The 18,388-nt window shown below is 49.8% G+C and overlaps 1 protein-coding gene across 2 annotated transcripts in view; it reads left to right on the top strand.

Moving 5' to 3' along the window:
- LOC105496210 (BPI fold containing family B member 1) overlaps window positions 1–17,807 on the top strand; it is a 35,869-nt gene extending 18,062 nt beyond the window's left edge. For both annotated transcript variants that reach the window (XM_011766396.2, XM_011766395.2), the window contains exons 7-16: window positions 5,130–5,193; window positions 7,627–7,712; window positions 8,997–9,176; window positions 10,130–10,183; window positions 10,684–10,842; window positions 11,721–11,788; window positions 12,929–12,974; window positions 14,093–14,156; window positions 14,999–15,075; window positions 17,644–17,807. In XM_011766396.2, coding sequence (XP_011764698.2) covers window positions 5,130–5,193; window positions 7,627–7,712; window positions 8,997–9,176; window positions 10,130–10,183; window positions 10,684–10,842; window positions 11,721–11,788; window positions 12,929–12,974; window positions 14,093–14,156; window positions 14,999–15,075; window positions 17,644–17,703 — 858 coding nt within the window. In that variant the 3' untranslated portion in view covers window positions 17,704–17,807. The remainder of the gene's footprint in view (window positions 1–5,129; window positions 5,194–7,626; window positions 7,713–8,996; window positions 9,177–10,129; window positions 10,184–10,683; window positions 10,843–11,720; window positions 11,789–12,928; window positions 12,975–14,092; window positions 14,157–14,998; window positions 15,076–17,643) is intronic.
- The last annotated feature ends 581 nt before the right edge of the window (window positions 17,808–18,388 follow it).

The following is an 18,388-nucleotide window of genomic DNA, read 5'->3' as shown; positions in this document are numbered from 1 at the left end:
CCTGGTGGAAATACTCCCTTCGGGGCCAATTTTAGGCGACCAGTGTGATGTCACTGAACAGAGTTGGCAAAAGATGTACAATAGCACACGACCGTATATTTCCACTAAACAGATACATAAACATGACCTCAGGAGTAATAGATAGTAGTAAAATACAGCAAAATAATTAGGAAGCAATGCATTTTAAGCTTTATTAAATTTGTTTTAACATAATTTATTTAATTGTGTTTATATATTTAATTTGTAACAATGTCTGGGCTTAGCACCCAGCTCAGAAATTTGTGAAAATTTAACAGTTGGTTCTCAAAAGCTAGTACGAGCTGGCTCTAGCATGGCACAGTCACACATCTATCTGGCTATGGTCTTCAGGGCTGCACCACCCACCAGGTCCTTTTGGATTTTTTTTCTGAGTCAGTAAACACAGGTGATAGTTGCCCCTATTTGTCACAGGTATACTAAAACTTTGTAAATTGAATTCATCCACATTGACCAGTGATTTCCACTGTAAATTCCAAGATGTGATCCTAACAATGGGCCACCCCATCTAGGGTCAAAACACCTTGTCAAATAGCTAATATTTCTTGTAATAAGACTTTTTTGTTTGATTTTTGTTTTTGTTTGTTTGTTCTGAAACAGGCTCTTGCTCTGTTGCCCAGGTGGGAGTCCAGTGGCGCCATCTCAGCTCACTGCAAACTCCGCCTCCTAGGTTCAAGCAATTCTCATGCCTCAGCCTCCCAAGTGGCTGGGATTACAAACGAGCACCACCAGGCATGGCTAATTTTTATATTTTTAGTAAAGACAGCGTTTTCGCCATGTTGGCCAGGCTGGTCTCAAACTCCTGACCTCAGGTGATCAGCCTGCCTCAGCTTCCCAAAGTGCTGGGATTATAGGCATGAGCCACAGTGCCTGGCGACTTTTTTCTTTGAAAAGATGATGCAATAATTTAAAAAAAAAATTGGTGAAAAAATATCCATAATCCTTTTACTTTCATCCAGGAGCACTTTGATCTTTTGCAGATTGCCTTCCCACCTCCATCCACATGCACTAGTATTTTTAAGAGGCTGTTCTTGGTGTCAGCCTTTAAATCAGATCTATGTTTTGAAGTCATTATACAATACTTGTAATTATCAAATAGGTACATTGTATTTAATAATTTACAAAAACATTCCAGGAAATCCTTTTTAAAATAATGTGATTTTATTAAGAGTTCTTTAAAATGACAGTAGCAATATTTAAAACAGTATTTTAGGCCAGGGCCAGAGGCTTACGCCTGTAATCTCAGCACTTGGGGAGGTCGAGGCAGAAGGATCACTTGAGCCCAGGAGTTTGAGACTTGCCTGGAAAACAGAGAAACCCCATCACTACAAAAAACAAAACATTAGAATAGCTGGGCATGATGGTGTGTCCCTGTGGTCCCAGCTACTCGGGGGGCTGAGGCAGGAGGATCACTTGAGCCTAGGAGGTTGAGGCTGCAGTGAGTCACAATTGTGCCACTGCACTCCAGCCTGGGCAACACAGCAAGACCCTGTCTCAAAAACTAAACAAATAAATAACACAATGCTTTATACAAACAATGTGATTTTATTAAGAGTGCTTTAAAAAAAATGGAGATTTTTATTTTTCTCCAAATTGGTTTCCATGTCCTTACCTTCAAGAAAAATACAGTAAATCATTTAATCTCCATTTTGTGAAATATACATCAACTGTACAATATACGATTACGTTTGTTTCTCTATTAAGCTGGAGTTATGATTTTCAACTTCTGCTTCTGCACTAGCAAAGCTTAAGAGTAGCATGTATAGTCAAAGGAAGATCCATTATTTTAATAGTCGAAATATCTACATATTAAAGAGGCCAGGGAAAAATAGGTGAATAATCAAAAACTAAATAAAGCTCAAATAAGATCTTAAAAGGTGAATTTCAGAAGCAATGTTGATTCAGCCCAATTCAAGCTACCTTTCTCCAGTACTTTTTTGGAGAGAGAATGGGGAGAGACAGAGAGAGAAGAGATAAGAAGGGAGGAAGTGAATATAATGAATTAATGAATTGTGTGATATAATGAATATAATGAACAATGAATATAATGAATTGTGTGATATCAGAGTGCAAGACAATGGCTTGTTAGAGTTAGAATGTTGAGACTCTGACCTGTTAGCAAAGGTACATATCCATGGAGTTTTTTAAAGGGAATCCAAAAGTGAAAAATTTCATAAAATTGGAATTTTCTTATGTAAGAAAGAAAATTTTGTTTTTTTCTTCGAATAATGTTATTTATCTGTTTTAAGGTAGGAATTTCATAAAGTAGGACCCAGCTGTAAATTTTCTTCCCAGCCTCCAGCAAAACCATATTTTATTTGGCATCACACTTTAATAGTTAAAAATATATTTTCCACTAGAAAAGATGACAAAAACTTAGAATTATACAATGCTCCTTGCACAGTATCTGTCTTTAATGGTGAAAAGCTCAGCAGGAAGAACAGAGTGAGAAAGCCGGCATCCCATTCATCATCAGCAAATCCACTGCACTCACTGGATTTGATATGATGGTCTTAGGAATATTTTATTTGGCATGAAGAGAAAAGGCACAGTACGTTTGAGAGGTGAGCGTCTGGTAGGAGCTCATTTAGAAAATGTTGAGACCAGACGCAGTGGCTCACATCTGTAATCCCAGCACTTTGGGAGGCCAAGGCCAGTAGATCAACTGAGGTCAGGAATTTGAGACCAGCCTGGCCAACATGGCGAAACCCCATTTCTACTACAAATACAAAAATTAGCTGGGCACAGTGGTGTGTGCCTGTAATTCCAACTACTTGGGAGGCTGAGGTAGAAGAATCACTTGAACCCAGGAGGCAGAGGTTGGAGTGAGCTGAGATAACGCCACTGCACTCCAGCCTGGGAGACAGAGAGAAACTCTATCTCAAAAAATAATAATAGTAGTTAAAAATAAAAAAATAAAATGGGGATGATGTAATGACTTGCTTTATATAATTGTGAGTATTCCATAAGATGCATGAAAAAAATCTGGCTAGGCTGGTCTTGGTGGCTCACTCCTGTAATCCCAGCACTTTGGGAGGCCAAGGCAGGAGGATCACCTGAGATCAGGAGCTCAAGACCAGCCTGGCCAACATGGTGAAACCCCATCTCTACTAAAAATACAAAAATTAGCTGTACGTGGTGGTGGGCGCCTGTAATCCCAGTTACTCAGGAGGATGGGGCAGGAGAATTGGGGAGGATGAGGCAGGAGAATAGCTTGAACCCAGGAGGTGGAGGTTGCAGTGAGCCGAGATTGCGCCACTGCACTCCAGCCTGGGTGACGGAGTGAGACTCAAAGAAAGGAAGAAAGAAGGAAGGAAAGGAGGAAGGGAGGAAGGGAAGAAGGGAGGGAGGAAAGGAAAGAAGGAAGGAAGGAAGGAAGGAAGGAAGGAAGGAAGGAAGGAAGGAAGGAAGGAAGGAAGGAAGGAAGGAAGGAAAGAAAGAAGGGAAGGAAGGAAGGAAGGAAGGAAAAAAGGGAAGGAAGGAAGGAAAGAAAGAAGGGAAAGAAGGCAAGGAAGGAAGGAAGGAAGGGAGGGAGGGAGGGAGGGAGGGAGGGAGGGAGGGAGGGAAAATGTTGAAATCTTTTTCAGTGTAAATCCATGGATCTCAACCCTGGTTGTACATCAGAGCCATCACAACCTCAGAAGCCTTTAAAAAATACTAATGGCTAGGCCCTACCCCAGATTCGGAAGTAACTGGTCTGGGTGGGTCCTAGTATCCCAGAGGACTCTACTGTGTAGCCAGGGTTGAGACCTGCTGATAAAAATGAAGGATGGGGAATTGTGGGATAAAATGCAGAGGTTCCCCGGGAAACCTTTCCAGTGAGAAACAGGCTCCGCTGGCAGTGCCTGCTGGGAGTCTCTGAGCCAAGAGTCTTCCATTGTCTCTGGGCTCCAGATTGGCAATGCAGCCAGGAGCAGGGAACGGTTATTCATAAGAGTTAACATTTCTCAAATGCATTGTCATTCCTCGAGAGTATTAAGGGGTGGTCAACAAGACAAAAAATGTCCTCAATAATCTTAGAGCACTGCCCTGAAAAGTGAGTCAAATGTTTGACCTTCTCCCTAAGCAGAACAGCTCAGGTCAGCGTTAGGTGAGGTCAGTTTCTCAACCTTGGCACTACTGACATTTTGGGCTGGAGAATTCTTTGTCGGGGCTGTCCTGTGCACAGTAGGATGTTTAGCTGCATCCCTGGCCTCCACCCACTAGATGCCAGTAACACCCTCATCCCTTCCAAGTTGTGACAACTAAAAATGTCTCTAGAAATTTTGAAATGTCTCCTTGGGGACAAAATCGCCCCCTGTTGAGGACTGCTGGCAATTTTAGGAAGAGAAGTGCCCGGTGAGCAAAGGGATGTGTTGGGCTAGAAAGCCACAAAGGGCACAAAGAGATTGCCCAGGAGTCTGGTCAGGTCTGCCTTGCTGGCCTCTGTTCTAGAGTTTGACATGTGGAAAGAACTCAGTAGCAACTTGCTGTACGAATAAACAAATTCTCCATTTGACTCTTTTTTTTTTTCTTTTAAAGCAGAGTTTTGCTCTGTCACCCAGGCTGGAGTGCAGTGACGCGATCCCAGCTCACTGCAACCTCCACCTCCCAGGTTCAAGCAATTCTCGTGCTTCAGCCAACCAAGTAGCTGGGATTACAGGAGTGCATCACCATGCCTGGCTTTTTGTATCATTAGTAGAGATGAGGTTTCACCATGTTGGCCAGGCTGGTCTCAAACTCCTGGCCTCAAGCGATCCACCCACCTTGGCCTCCCAAAGTGCTGGGATTACAGGCATGAGCCATTGCACCCGGCCTCCATTTCACTCTCATGGAAAACACAGACTCTTGTGAGCAAGACAAGGAGTCAGAAAGGGAGGGCTTCTGGCAGGCCAAGCTCACCCTGGGCGCAGGGCAAGGGACGAACCACTGTAAAAGGTCCCAGCTGGCCCTGCAGGCTGGGGTGAACGTACGAATGAGTCCTCAACCCATGGATGGAAACTGGCTGGCCGTGGGCACAGCAGGAGGACTCAGGCCAGGTGGGCCGGCACAGGTTCCTGTGGGGCCGCATTCTGGCCCCTCCCTGATGGAACCCCTCGCTTATGCTGTTGCAGCTGTGTCCTGTGATCAAGGCTTCCTTCAATGGCATGTATGCAGACCTCCTGCAGCTGGTGAAAGGTAGGTGCTCTGCTCTCTCTCCCACTTTTTCCTTTACTATGGAGCTGGCCTCCAGACCCTGACTCCACCAAGGGAAGGCCTCCTCAAGCCAGGCCTGAGCTGCCACTCAGGCCCAGCAGCAGGTGAGACAAGCACCAGTTGATCCCTGCCCAAGATGCGCAGACAGAAATTCGCCATGACGGCCGGGCGCGGTGGCTCAAGCCTGTAATCCCAGCACTTTGGGAGGCCGAGACGGGCGGATCACGAGGTCAGGAGTTCGAGACCATCCTGGCTAACCCGATGAAACCCCGTCTCTACTAAAAAATACAAAAAACTAGCCGGGCGAGGTGGTGGGCGCCTGTAGTCCCGGCTACTCGGGAGGCTGAGGCAGGAGAATGGCGTAAAAACCCGGGAGGCAGAGCTTGCAGTGAGCTGAGATCCGGCCATTGCACTCCACCCTGGGCGACACAGCGAGACTCCGTCTCAAAAAAAAAAAAAAGAAAAAGAAATTCGCCATGACTAGGACTTCATGAGCTCCTACTATGTGTGCGATTGTCAGGCTAGCGGATGCCCCAAGTTCAATTCCCAGCTCTGCCCCTGACTTGCTCCATGACTTTAGGAAAGCTACTTTACCTCCTCATCCTCGGTTTTCTCATCCATAAAATGGGGCTTAACCATCCCTACATCATAGGATTGTTAGTGAGGAATGAAAGTCCAAAAGAAAGTTCCGGGCACATAGCAGGTGTTCCTCCTGGCACAGAGAAGCGCTTACAAATGCATGCTAAATGGATGGATGGACGGATGGATGGATGGATGGATGGATGGATGGATGGATGGATGGACAGACAGAAGATGCTAAGACTACAAGCATGAGCCATCACACGCAACCCTGGACTAGTTTTTACAGATCCTTTGGAAAACTGCAGCATCAAATAATACTTCTATCCATCTCGTTGCAGTTTTAAATTTTCCCTCCATCCAAAGGGTTTGAGGCATCTAAGAAGTTAAAGCATGGGTTAAAAACTGAGATATCTGGTTTAAAAAATAAAAATCAGAGATGATTCAAAGGGCGAAGATGGAAAGAAGTCATTTCTCCCGCCCCCAGCGTAGCAGATATGGGAGGATACAGGCTCCTGTCCCCACATCAGAACTCTGTCTTGCTCAGGCCCCCAGAGTGGAAACTGGCAGGAAAGAATAAAAGTCTACCGACTGCTGTTTGGGATCAGAAGAGGCTCATTCCAAGGGCGACCAGAGAGGAGAAGGGAGAGGAACGTGCACTGAGCACCACAGGGCGTCTGCCATGGGCCACGCCCTCCCGCTGGGTGTTTTGTAGGCACGTCTCACTGACTCCTCAGACAACTCCACGAGGTAGCAGTCATGACCCCGCTTCACTGTGATGAAACAGTCTCCCAGCAATTAAGTCACTGTCCAAGCTCACAAGGCAGTTGGTGATAGGGGAAGACTCGAGTTCCGAGCGGGTATCATTCAGATTGAGCCGTTACTAGGTGCCGCTTCTATACATGAGGCAGGAATTACTATTCTACCGCCGTTTCTTTCCTTTTTTCTTTTTTAAAAATAATTTTTACAGGAGTCATGCTCATCTTCTCTGTGTCCTTCCGATTTTAGTACATGTGCTGCCCTGGCGGGCACTATACCCTCATTTTAAGACGAGGAAACAGTTTCAGAGGCAAGAAGAGACCAACCAAGGTCGCTGGGGCTCAAACCGAAGTCCAGCTGGCTCCTCCGCTGTCCCGAGGACGGGCCCGGAGCTCTCCCTGGAGCAGGAGGCGGCGGGTCCCTGGCTCCTCCAGCACTCGCCGTCCTCGGCCATACACCGGGTCAGGTGACTCGCCACCGCCACCTGGCGGCCAAGTGGGGAATTCTGACGCGAACACGAGATCTTCGGGGGAGCAGAGGAGCCAGTTGGATTTCGGAGTGGATGTTACCAGGCCTCTGACTTCCAGCCTAAGCTTCCTTGAGATCCAGGTGCTCATAGGGTGTCCAGACCCAGAACCTCCTGCGTGCGGGGACGCGGCTTTTAGTCTGGTAGGGGCGGTGGAGTTACAAACAATAGTTCAGTTTCGTTCCAATCCGGGACTTTGGCATAAAACCGACTGGGTTCACATGCTCCCGCAGTATGGCTTTAAACAGGTCATTTCACTTTCCTCAGCCTTGGTTTCCGCATTTGTAAAAGGGGGTAATAATAAGACCTACTTCCTAAGCTTATCATGCAGATGAACCAGCTGACATGCAGAGGCCTGGCACTTGGTGGATGCTCGATAAATGTCAGTCAATGTCATCACTGTTTGCATCATATTATCAACATCATTATTATCTGCTCCTCTCTACCTGCCCCCCATGCAACAGTACAGCCCCACCTGGAAGCAGCCCCCCAATTTCCCCCTCCAGTACTGCCCTCCATCCTCATAGAACTTTCTTCTTGTCCCTGAGCAGTGCCCATTTCCCTCAGCACTGACCGTCTGGAGTTTGACCTTCTGTCTCCTGCCATCAAGGGCGACACCATTCAGCTCTACCTGGGGGTGAGTGTCCCACGACCTTGAGGGTGAAGCGGGGACATCACTGCCCTTCTCTGACCACCAGGAGTCAGATAGCATGGGCCTGTATTAGGAGAGAAAATCCTGGTCACCGTTAGGACACGCGGGCTGATCTAGAAAAATCACTGCCGGCTGAATACGTCCCATGCAAGCCATGCTAAGGGAGAAAAGCCACCCAGCAGAGCCCCAAAGCCAAAGAACCTCCACCCGGGAGATCTGCCCTCACCCCCAGTTTCCCCACTCAGAGGCCCGAGTGGGGACACTGGGTCCTCAGCCTTTCTCTCAGGCAAGTCCCTGCCAATCCCCAAACCTCTGACAACCTTGAAACAAAAGCCAAGGACCAAGAAACACAGACCTAAGTTTCTCTCCCAGCTCCGTGACTCCCAGGCTGTGTGACTTTGAGCAAGTTCCTTCACCTCCCTGAGCCTCAGTTTCCTTGTCTGCAAAATGTCAGCAATAATGGCCACTGAGGAGAGGATGAAATGAGACCACACCATGCCTGGCAGACGGGAAGCGCCCAGTAACAGTCAGCTCCCTGTCCCGTGTGGGGCTGCACAGCCATGCTGTGGCTGGATGCCCCGAAGGGCCAGACCATCCTGGTAGCATAAATCCCAGACTAGGTTTGTTTTGTTTTGTTTTTTTGAGACTGAGTCTCACTCTGTCACCCAGGCTGGAGTGCAGTGGTGCCATCACAGCTCACTGCAGCCTTGACCTCCTGGGCTCAAGCAATCCTCTCACCTCAGCCTCCTGAGTAGCTGGGACTGTAGGCACTTGCCACCACACCCAGCTAATTTTTTGTGTTTTTTGTAGAGATGGAGTTCCACCATGTTGCCCAGGCTGGTCTCCTACTCCTGGGCTCAAATGATCCTCCCACTTCGGCCTCCCAAAGTGCTAAGATTACAAGCATGAGCCACCACGCCTGGCCCCTGGACTAGTTTCTGTGGATCCTTTGGAAAACCGCAGCATCAAATAGTTTCATCCATTTTGTTGCAGTTTTTAATTTTCCCTCCATCCAAAGGGTTGGAGGTATCTGAGAAGTTGAAGCATGGGAAAAAAACTAAGATGTCTAGTATAAAAAATAAAAGTCAGAGATTATCCGAGGGGCAAAGATGGAGTAGATGTTGCCAGGCACCTGAGTTCCAGGCTAAGCTTCCTGGCAACACATGCAAAAAAAGGAAACAGGCTAAACGGTGTCATTTCCTTCTAGGTTGTTACTCGGTAAGCTGCAGAATTAAAATTCTCAGGCCACTCCCTGCTCTGTCTCCTCAGGCCAAGTTGTTGGACTCACAGGGAAAGGTGACCAAGTGGTTCAATAACTCTGCAGCTTCGCTGGCAGTGCCCTCCCTGGACAACGCCCCATTCAGCTTCATTGTGAGTCAGGATGTGGTGAAAGCTGCAGTGGCTGCTATGCTCCCTCCAGAAGAATTCATAGTCCTGTTGGACTCTGTGGTAAGCCTCAGCACAAGACAGAGAATAGGGCCGCCCAGGCTGCATCATAGGAATTTCCTGCACAGGGTGCCCCTAAGCAGGAATCCCCCATCAGGCTCAGTTTAAATCCTTCCAGTAATGGAGAGCTCACTCCCTCCCCTAACAGACCCTGCCTCTGACATAGCTCTAAACCGAAAATCCTCCCTGTAACATCCAGCCCGTCATGGTTCTGCCCTCTGGAATCTGATGCACCTGTTTCCTCTACCAAACAACAGTCATGTGGAATCAAAAGGCATCTGAGATACGCAGTAGTCCAGGGCTGATAAATACATCTCAGATAGTGAGTAGTCCAGGGATGGCGACTGTGCCACTGCTCACCACTATGGCACTCATGACAGACATCACTAATCGATCAGGGCTGTTCTTCCTACTGAGTCTGGATGCTGACACAACCTTGGAATCCTTATTAACAGGGCACAGCAGATAACCACCACCAGTCAACTAGGTTGTGCCACCTCCTCCTGGGTGACTGATGGGGAAATTGAGGTCCAGAGGGGGAAAGGGTTGGTCCAATGTTATGGGAGGATAGCAGGACTTCAGAGCAGCTGACAGACAACTGATAACCCAGCTCTTGAGGGACTGGGATGGCGGGAAATAGGGAGTGTCACCAACTAGCCCATTCATGGTTGTAGTGATAATGAAATCACCTCTCTATGTCCTCTGAGATCAGCAAGCTGCCTGCAGCCCCACAGCCATCACCAGCCCACAGTAGAAGTCCAGCCCAGCAGGACCCCGTGCCCCACAGAAGCTGACCTAGGGGCTGTTTTTCCACCAATGACAGACACATGGCTTGGGTCACTGGGCCCACCCAGCTTTTCTGGGGTCCTGGGAAACCTTCCTCCCAGCAGTGGGGTGCAGGAGATGTGCCTCCCTGTGCCCTCCAGCTGACCTTCTCTGGCTCCTCTCACCCTCAGCTTCCTGAGATAGCCCGTCGGCTGAAGTCAAGCATCGGACTGATCAATGAAAAGGTTGGTGCGTTTGCCATCCACAGCTTGATGGGTGTTTGCTGTGGTCTGGACACAGGCCTCTGGGGAGGAGAATCTGTTGGGACTAGCATTTCATTCCAGCACTGGGACGCTCAAACCGCATCCCTGTCCGCACAGAGATTTCAGTCTAGCAGGCCAGTTTGACCTGAAGCAAATCATCACACAGATAGTGTTTCCATGACAGGTGCAGTAACACAGGACAGGTTCTAGGGGCCATGAGAACACTCTGGGCCCCTGACATAGTCTGGGACACCAGGGAGGGCTCCCTGAAGGGAAGGGTATTCCAGACAGAGGGAACAGGAGACCAAAGGCTGCCAGGTAGGGAGAACAACACAACATTCAAGGATCTGCAAGAAGGACAGAGTGGCTGGAGCACGAGAGGGAGCAGGGAGCCCACGAAGGCAGGCAGGGCCAGGCCACACAGGGCCTGTGGGCCGTGGTGGGCACTTGGGAGGCCACCTGTGGCTCTGATCTCCTTCCAGGCTGCAGATAAGCTGGGATCTACCCAGATCGTGAAGATCCTAACTCAGGACACTCCCGAGTTTTTCACGGACCAAGGCCACGCCAGGGTGGCCCAGCTGATCGTGCTGGAAGTGTTTGCCTCCAGTGAAGCCCTCCGCCCTTTGTTCACCCTGGGCATCGTGAGTTCAGCTGTCTGCCATGTTGGCAGCAGCCAGGGGGACCCTTCTGTCCACTTTTCCTGTTCACCCTCCTGCTTTGTTAAACATTGCCACCACTCTCATCACTCAGCAGGGACAGGGGAAAGGGAGCTCTGAACCAAGAGCCAGGAGCTTTGTGGGCCCAATTCTAACCCTGTGACTTTACTAGTCAGGGATCTCTGGGCAGAAACTCAACTCATATGCATAAAAGGAATTGTATTAGCTCCTGTAACTAAAAAGTCTCGATGCTCTTGGCTTCAGGAATAGCTGGACCCAGGTGCTCAAACAATATCCTCTTCATTCCCCTCTCTTCCACCTAGCAGCCCTGTTTTCCTCTGTGCTGCCTTCCCCTCAGGCAAGCTATTCCCTCACGGAAGTGCCCAGGCTGCATTAGGCTCCTATCCTATCAGCTTGGCAGTCCTAGCAGGAAGAATCTATCTTTCCAATAGTTCCAGCATCTCAGGGCTGACTCCCATCGAATGAGCCTGAGTCAGTTGCCCATTCTTGAGCCAATCAGTGTGTCCAGAAAAAATGGAATACGAAAACTGCCTGAGCTGGGCCACCTACACACTAGGGTAAGGGAGTGCAGGCTCCATGCGTAGTGGCTGCTGTCGTCATCATCATCATCATCATTATCATTCCCTACAGCAAGCCTAGATTGTCATCTGTGAAATGGGGCGTGGGTACAAGTACTATCTCATTTAACAGATGAGGAAAGTGAGGCCCAGAAAGGTCAAACCCTTTGCCGAGGTCACAGAGCCAGGAACTGAGATTCAGATCCCAGAGCCTCCCGGCATAACCCCTAACTCCACACTCGGATCCTATTAAGAGCCATGGGGCCTGATCTTCTCTTGTTGCAGGAAGCCAGCTCGGAAGCTCAGTTTTACACCAAAGGTGACGAGCTTATACTCAACTTGAATAACATCAGGTAAACACACAAATCATCGTGAAGATTCTGCTGATGGAAATGAGTCCCGCCCAGTAACCATGGGTTTCTTTAAACACTGACTGTGTGGCTGTCAGGTGAAGGCAGCTCCAGGGCGGGCAGGGAGGTCCCTCCCGGATGCTCCTGCTGACAAGGACTGCGTGTGAGGGAATGGGGAGGAAAATGAGGCAGGCTTTGCAGCAGCCACAGCACAGGCAAACCCTGGCCGCGGGCAGCCCACTCTGGACACCTCCCAGGCTGTGGCAGTGACAGTCACCCGGAACAGAAGTGCAGGGCTCCAGCTGCCTCCTGCACCCCGCCTGTTCTCCCACCTCACCACTTCCCTGTGACCCCAGAGTGAGTGCAGGGACTGCCAGCTGGAGCCTCTGGGGACAAGTCAGGCCCAGGGCTGTTTTGATCAGCCCACACAGGGCTGGACTGTTTAATATAAATGAGTTGTGAACATATCAAATCAGACTATCTGGCTGCCCTGTGCCCACAATCCTACATAGCAACAAACTGTGGAGCCAGGAATTGGGGCGCCCTTTGAAGGGGTTTGGGCTTCCTTGTCCACCACAGCCTTGACTCCTGAGGTTGATTTTTTTTTTTTTTTTTTTTTTTTTTTGAGACGGAGTCTCGCTCTGTCGCCCAGGCTGGAGTGCAGTGGCGTGATCTCTGCTCACTGCAACCTCCGCCTCCCAGGTTCACGCCATTCTCCTGCCTCAGCCTCCCAAGTAGCTGGGACTACAGGCGCCCGCCGCCACGCCCGGCTAATTTTTTGCATTTTTAGTAGAGACGGGGTTTCACCGTGTTAGCCAGGATGGTCTCCATCTCCTGACCTCGTGATCCGCCCGCCTCGGCCTCCCAGAGTGCTGGGATTACAGGCGTGAGCCACCGCGCCCGGACCCTCAGGTTGATTTTTCTGCTTATTGGACTGCTATTTGTTTTCTGTGCCTCCCCCATGCCCCCCACCCCACCTCTGCCGTTAGAATGCAAGCTCCACAAGGCAAGGACTTTATGTGGTTCACTAGAGCCCGCACTGCGCCTGGCACACAACAGGTGCTCAGTAAATCGCCGTTGAATGAGTGGATGGTGAATGAGTGGGACTCCAGGGGCCGCTCTCACAGGCATCTTCCATTGCAGTTCTGATCGGATCCAGCTGATGAACTCTGGGATTGGCTGGTTCCAAGTAAGTGTTAACAGGTGGTGCCTGAGGGCACAGGGGATGGCCTGGAACGGTCCACTCTCAAAAGAGATATTGCCCAGGACTTGCTTCAAACAAGGTCCCCACAGAAGCACCAGGGGGTGCTGGTCAGTCTCCACCAAAGTCCAACTTCCTGGCTCGAGTTTTCTGTTTTACAGTTCTCTGTTTACAGAGAACCCATTGTGTGTCAGACACAGCTGAGAACACACACATGCACACACAAATACACTCACAGATACACACTTTCTTTCAGTGAAGTTTTGATCCTGAATTAGAACACAAGTGCCCTTGACTCACAGTCTCATTCTGCGTACACAGACACGCCTCAGTGCCCTAGACAGCCCCTGCCTGCTGGGAGTTAGACCAAACCGGAGACCTCAGTCCAGCGTGTGTTCTCTGGTTTTTATGACTTGTTTTTCACTGTTTTTGACTTTTTTTTTTTTTTTTTTTGAGATGGAGTCTCACTCTATCGCCCAGGCTGGAGTGCAGTGGCTCACTGCAACCTCCACCTCCTGGGTTCAAGCAATTCTCCTGCCTCAGCCTCCCAAGCAGCTGCGACTACAGGTGTCCACCACCACGCCCGGCTATTTTTTTGTATTTTTAGTAGAGACGGGATTTCACTGTGTTAGTCAGGATGGTCTCGATCTCCTGACCTCATGATCCGCCCACCTTGGCCTCCCAAAGTATTGGGATTACAGGCGTGAGCCACCGTGCCTGGCAACTAGTATTTTAAAATAGGGAGAGTTCCACATGCAAATCAGGACTTCAGGCTTCCCTCCAGAAGTCAGAAGCTCAGGCAATGCAGGGCAAAATTCCCTCAGGGCAAATTTGGCTGCAACAGAGTGGTAGGGCCCTGAGGATGGCGCATCCTCCAATGCACCCCAATCCCCTCATCTACCAGGCCCCAGGGGCAGCTGAGTTCGTGCCCACCCCAGCCCATCTGGTCCCTAGGAGCTCCCACAGCTCTGATCAGCAGGGGACCTGGAATTCCTACATCTCCACCAGCCGCCTTCACCCGTGGGGAGGAGCCATACCCACGCAGAATGAGGGGGGGGACTTCGGATTCTCAGCCAGGGTGACAGTCCCCCTTCTCTCTCTCACAGCCTGACGTTCTGAAAAACATCATCACTGAGATCATCCTCTCCGTTCTGCTGCCAAACCAGAATGGTGCGTACCTCTGCCATCTGTGCCCCCTCTCTCCCCAGGGCCTGGCTTTACTTCCCCTGCCCTCATCTCCATGAATGGGGCCCTTTTCATTCATCTCCCAGCCATCCCTCAGAGCCTGCTTCAAAAGCCACCTCCTCCCAAGAATCTTCTCAGCCCAATTCCTTTGCTAGTGCCAGAGGCTGGGCTTGTAAAGATGAACCATGCAGTGGGCCAGCCTTGCAGGGCTGGAAGGAGACAGAAGTGTAAGCAGACAATGCAACGAGAGAGGTGAAAGAGACAACTGAGGGTGCCTCAGCAGACCCTGTTCCCCGTCTTGCTAGTGCCTGGCCTTGGTCAAGCTGCACGATCCTCCTGAGCCTCAGTTTCTCCATCTGTAAAATGGGGACACAGAAGTACCTTCTTCAGAGGCACAAATCAGGAGGTGTCTGGCACAGTCAGTGCCCAACACTCTAATTCAGCCCCAGGTTGAATGGGGGGGGGGGAAGAGTTTGTAACCTATACCAGCTCCATCTTTTTAATTTCTTTATTTTATTAGACTGGAAAATCTCAAAGTATAGAAACCTCTGCTGGCGATAATGGGAGCCCCTGATGGTTCTTGAGCAAGAGTGTAAGAGAATGAGAGGATTGCATTTTGTGAGGAGCCAGAAGCCAGTGCCAGAGGCAAAGGGAGGGTAGATGAGGCTGGGTCGATGCTGGGGCCAGAGAACACGCAAACAGAGGCATAGAGGGCTGTCTGATCAGGCCTGCCAGGCTGGGGCTTCCCTTCAGGAACCCTGAGCCTGCCCCTGGCTGCCCAGTCTCACCCCAGGCCCATCAGTTTCTGACCATGTTTGTTATTTCAGGCAAATTAAGATCTGGGGTCCCAGTGTCAGTGGTGAAGGCCTTGGGATTCGAGGCAGCTGAGTCCTCACTGACCAAGGTGAGTGGGTGTGGGCCTAAACATCATGCCCCAGGGAGGGCACAGCCACTGAGAGCCCTGTCTGGCAGGTGGGGCCTGTACTCCAATCCCAACCTGCAGGTGACCCTGGGCAAGTCATTTCCCCTCTCAGGGCCTCACCTCCTCATCTGCAAGTGAGAAGGTTGGCTGTGCTGAGGATGGGACCCTCCTAGCCTGCGGTCAGTATACTTTTTCCACCTCCTTGTCATTCATTCATTCAGTAAATATTTTTCGAGGGTCTTCCATACACAAGGCATGCCTCTGAGTGCTTGAGGCCACTGAAATGAACAATTGGAAAACACTCCCATCTTTTTCAAGCCTACCTTCTAGCAGAAGAGGCAGATACATAAGTCTAAAGATATGACATCAGGCTGAGTGGAGGAAGGCTGAGAAGAAAAATAAAGCAGGTTCAGGAGGAGAGAGTGATGTCAGGCGAGGGGTGCTGTTTCAGATGGGGTGGTCAGGGAGGGCCTCTCTGAGGAGGTGACATTTGAGCCAATGCCTGAGGAGGTGAAGGGTGAGCCCTGTGGGTAGCTGGGAGAAGTGTCCTGTCAGAAGGACAGGGTATTAGGCCGTTCTCGCACTGCTATAAGGAAATACCGGAGGCCAGGCTCAGTGGCTCATGCCTGTAATTCCAGCACTTCGGGAGGCCAAGGTGGGTGGATCGCCTGAGGTCAAGCGTTAGAGACCAGCCTGGCCAACATGGGGAAAACCAGTCTCTACTAAAAATACAAAAATTAGCTGGGCATGATGGCAGGCACCTGTAATCCCAGCTACTTGGGAGGCTGAGGCAGGAGAGTTGCTTGAACCCAGGAGGCAGAGGTTGCAGTGAGCTGAGATCGTGCCACTGCACACCAGCCTGGGCAACGAGAGGGAAACTCCATCTCAAAAAAAAAAGAAAAGAAAGGAAATACCTGAGACTGGGTAATTCATAAAGAAAAGAGGTTTAATTGGCTCACAGTTCTGCAGGCTGTACAGGAAGCAAGATGCTGGCATCTGCTCAGCTTCTGGGGAGGCCTCAGGAAACTTGCAATCACGGCGGAAGGCGAAGGGCAAGCACGCACATCACATGGCCCAAGCAGGAGTAAAGGGTGGGAGGCGCTACACACTTTTAAACAACCAGATCTCACGAGAACACACTCACCATCACAAGAACAGCACCAAGGGGATGGCCCTAAACCATTCACGAGAAACCAGCCCCATGATCCAGTCAGCTTAGGCCCCACCTCCAACATCAGGTGCCACAGTTCTACATGAGATTTGGGCAGGGACACAGATCCAAACCATATCAGACGTCAAGTGCAAAGGCCTTGAGGTAGGGATTGTTGGTGTTCTAGGAAAGATGAGGAAGGAGGTCCAGGATCTGAGGCAGCATCCAGGGCAGGTACCTCATAGGCCTGAGATGCACTTGCACATACATACACATACACACACGCACACCTTTACACACCTATACACATACACACACACATACACACACCCCTTTACACACCTATACACATACACACACACACGTACACATTACACATACACACACACCTTTATACACCTATACACATACACACATACACACATATACACTGCACACATACACACACATACACATACAAACACACACCTTTATATACCTATACACATACATACACACATACACACACCTTTATACACCTATACACGTACATACACACACACATATACACTGCACACATACACATATACACACATACACACACCACACATATACTACACATATACACATATACACACACATACACATACACACCACACACACACACTACACACGCATATATACACACACACACACACACCATGTGGCCAGATGGTCTCAGCTCAAGACAGGGATCATGTCCATCTTGTCCATGCCTCTGTCCCCAGTGCTTGGCATGGCCTGGCACACAGTAGGTGTTCAATAAATGCTTGGTGAGCAAATGACTCTCCATGGCATCTGCTGGTGGGGAAAGGAACTATGGCAGTGTCACCCTCGCTCCCAAATACTATCCTTGAAAAGAACAGCCCACAGTCACTGTGTGCCAGGCTCTGGGTCATCTCTCCCCCGCTAGAGTAGAGCTGAAACTCCAGGAAGGCAGGAGTTTCTGTCTCCTTTGTCCTCCGTTGTGGTCAGTGGCTGCACACAGTAGGTGTGTAGTAAATGCCTGCTAACTGAGATGGGCACCTTACTGTCATTAGGTCATGCAGAGGAGGGGCCCAAAGCAGGGGGTGATCAAGGCAGGTGATGAGTGCAAATCCCACTTCTGCCACCTACTGAGTGCGTGACTTTGGAAAGGGGATTGCCACCTTCAAGTCTCAGTGCCCCCATCTGCAAAATGGAGATGACATGAGGACCCAGTGTGGCATTAATGTTCACACACAGACCCTCCACCCTTGACCTTTCCAAGAATTCTGTATTTGTAGGTTCAGGGTCATGGTCCCCCAGTGACAGCTGTCACCTTACGGAGGACAAAACCAGCATAAACCACAAGGCAAGAGGTTAAAGAAGCCTGTTTTCTGACTTTTCCCCTCCAATTCCAGGATGGCCTTGTGCTTACCCCAGCCTCCTTGTGGAAACCCAGCTCTACTGTCTCCCAGTGAAGACTTGGATGGCGGCCATCAGGGAAGGCTGGGTCCCAGCTGGGAGTGTGGGTGTGAGCTCTACAGACCATCCCACTCTGCAATCAATAAACACTTGCCTGTGATGCCTGCAGTCTGGAGTCTTTTTGTCCTGGCACAGGAGTCATTTTGCCCCCGGCAGGCTTAGGGACTGGATAGCTGAGCCACACCTGGGTCACATTCAGGCACATCTGAGCCAATCTGGGTGATGTCTGAGCTGTCTGGACCACATCGGGCCACATGTGGATGATGTCCACGGTCTTGACCACCTCCCCGTGCTTCAGGAATCAGAAAGCCAGCTATTCCCACCTGCCTTCATGTCAGCCTCAAGACCATCTTCAGTGGGATGTCTTTAGGGTAGGGGACATATATTTTGTTTATCTTGTCAGTGTGGTGGACAGAGGACTCTGATCAATGTGGATCTGGGGGCAGATGAACTAGGCTTGGAGCTCTGGCCTGGCCTCTTAATGCTTCTTTGACTCTGGGATGTAGTTTCCCCTCTGTGGGCCTCAGTTTCCTTCTCCGTAAAATGGGAATAGTCATTGTCCCCACCTTGGAGGGCTTTGGTGAGGAGTAAATTTTGAGAGAACAGTTCCAGGTACATGGTAGGTACTCAGTTAATGTCGTCTGTGGGTGATGTCATCACTGCTGTTGCCTGGCCTCTGGA

The sequence above is a fragment of the Macaca nemestrina genome, chromosome 15 (assembly GCF_043159975.1).
Source record: "Macaca nemestrina isolate mMacNem1 chromosome 15, mMacNem.hap1, whole genome shotgun sequence".
Lineage (NCBI taxonomy): Eukaryota > Metazoa > Chordata > Mammalia > Primates > Cercopithecidae > Macaca > Macaca nemestrina.
The sequence above is the reverse complement of the archived record's forward strand: the minus strand, read 5'-3'. Positions and strand labels throughout refer to the sequence as shown.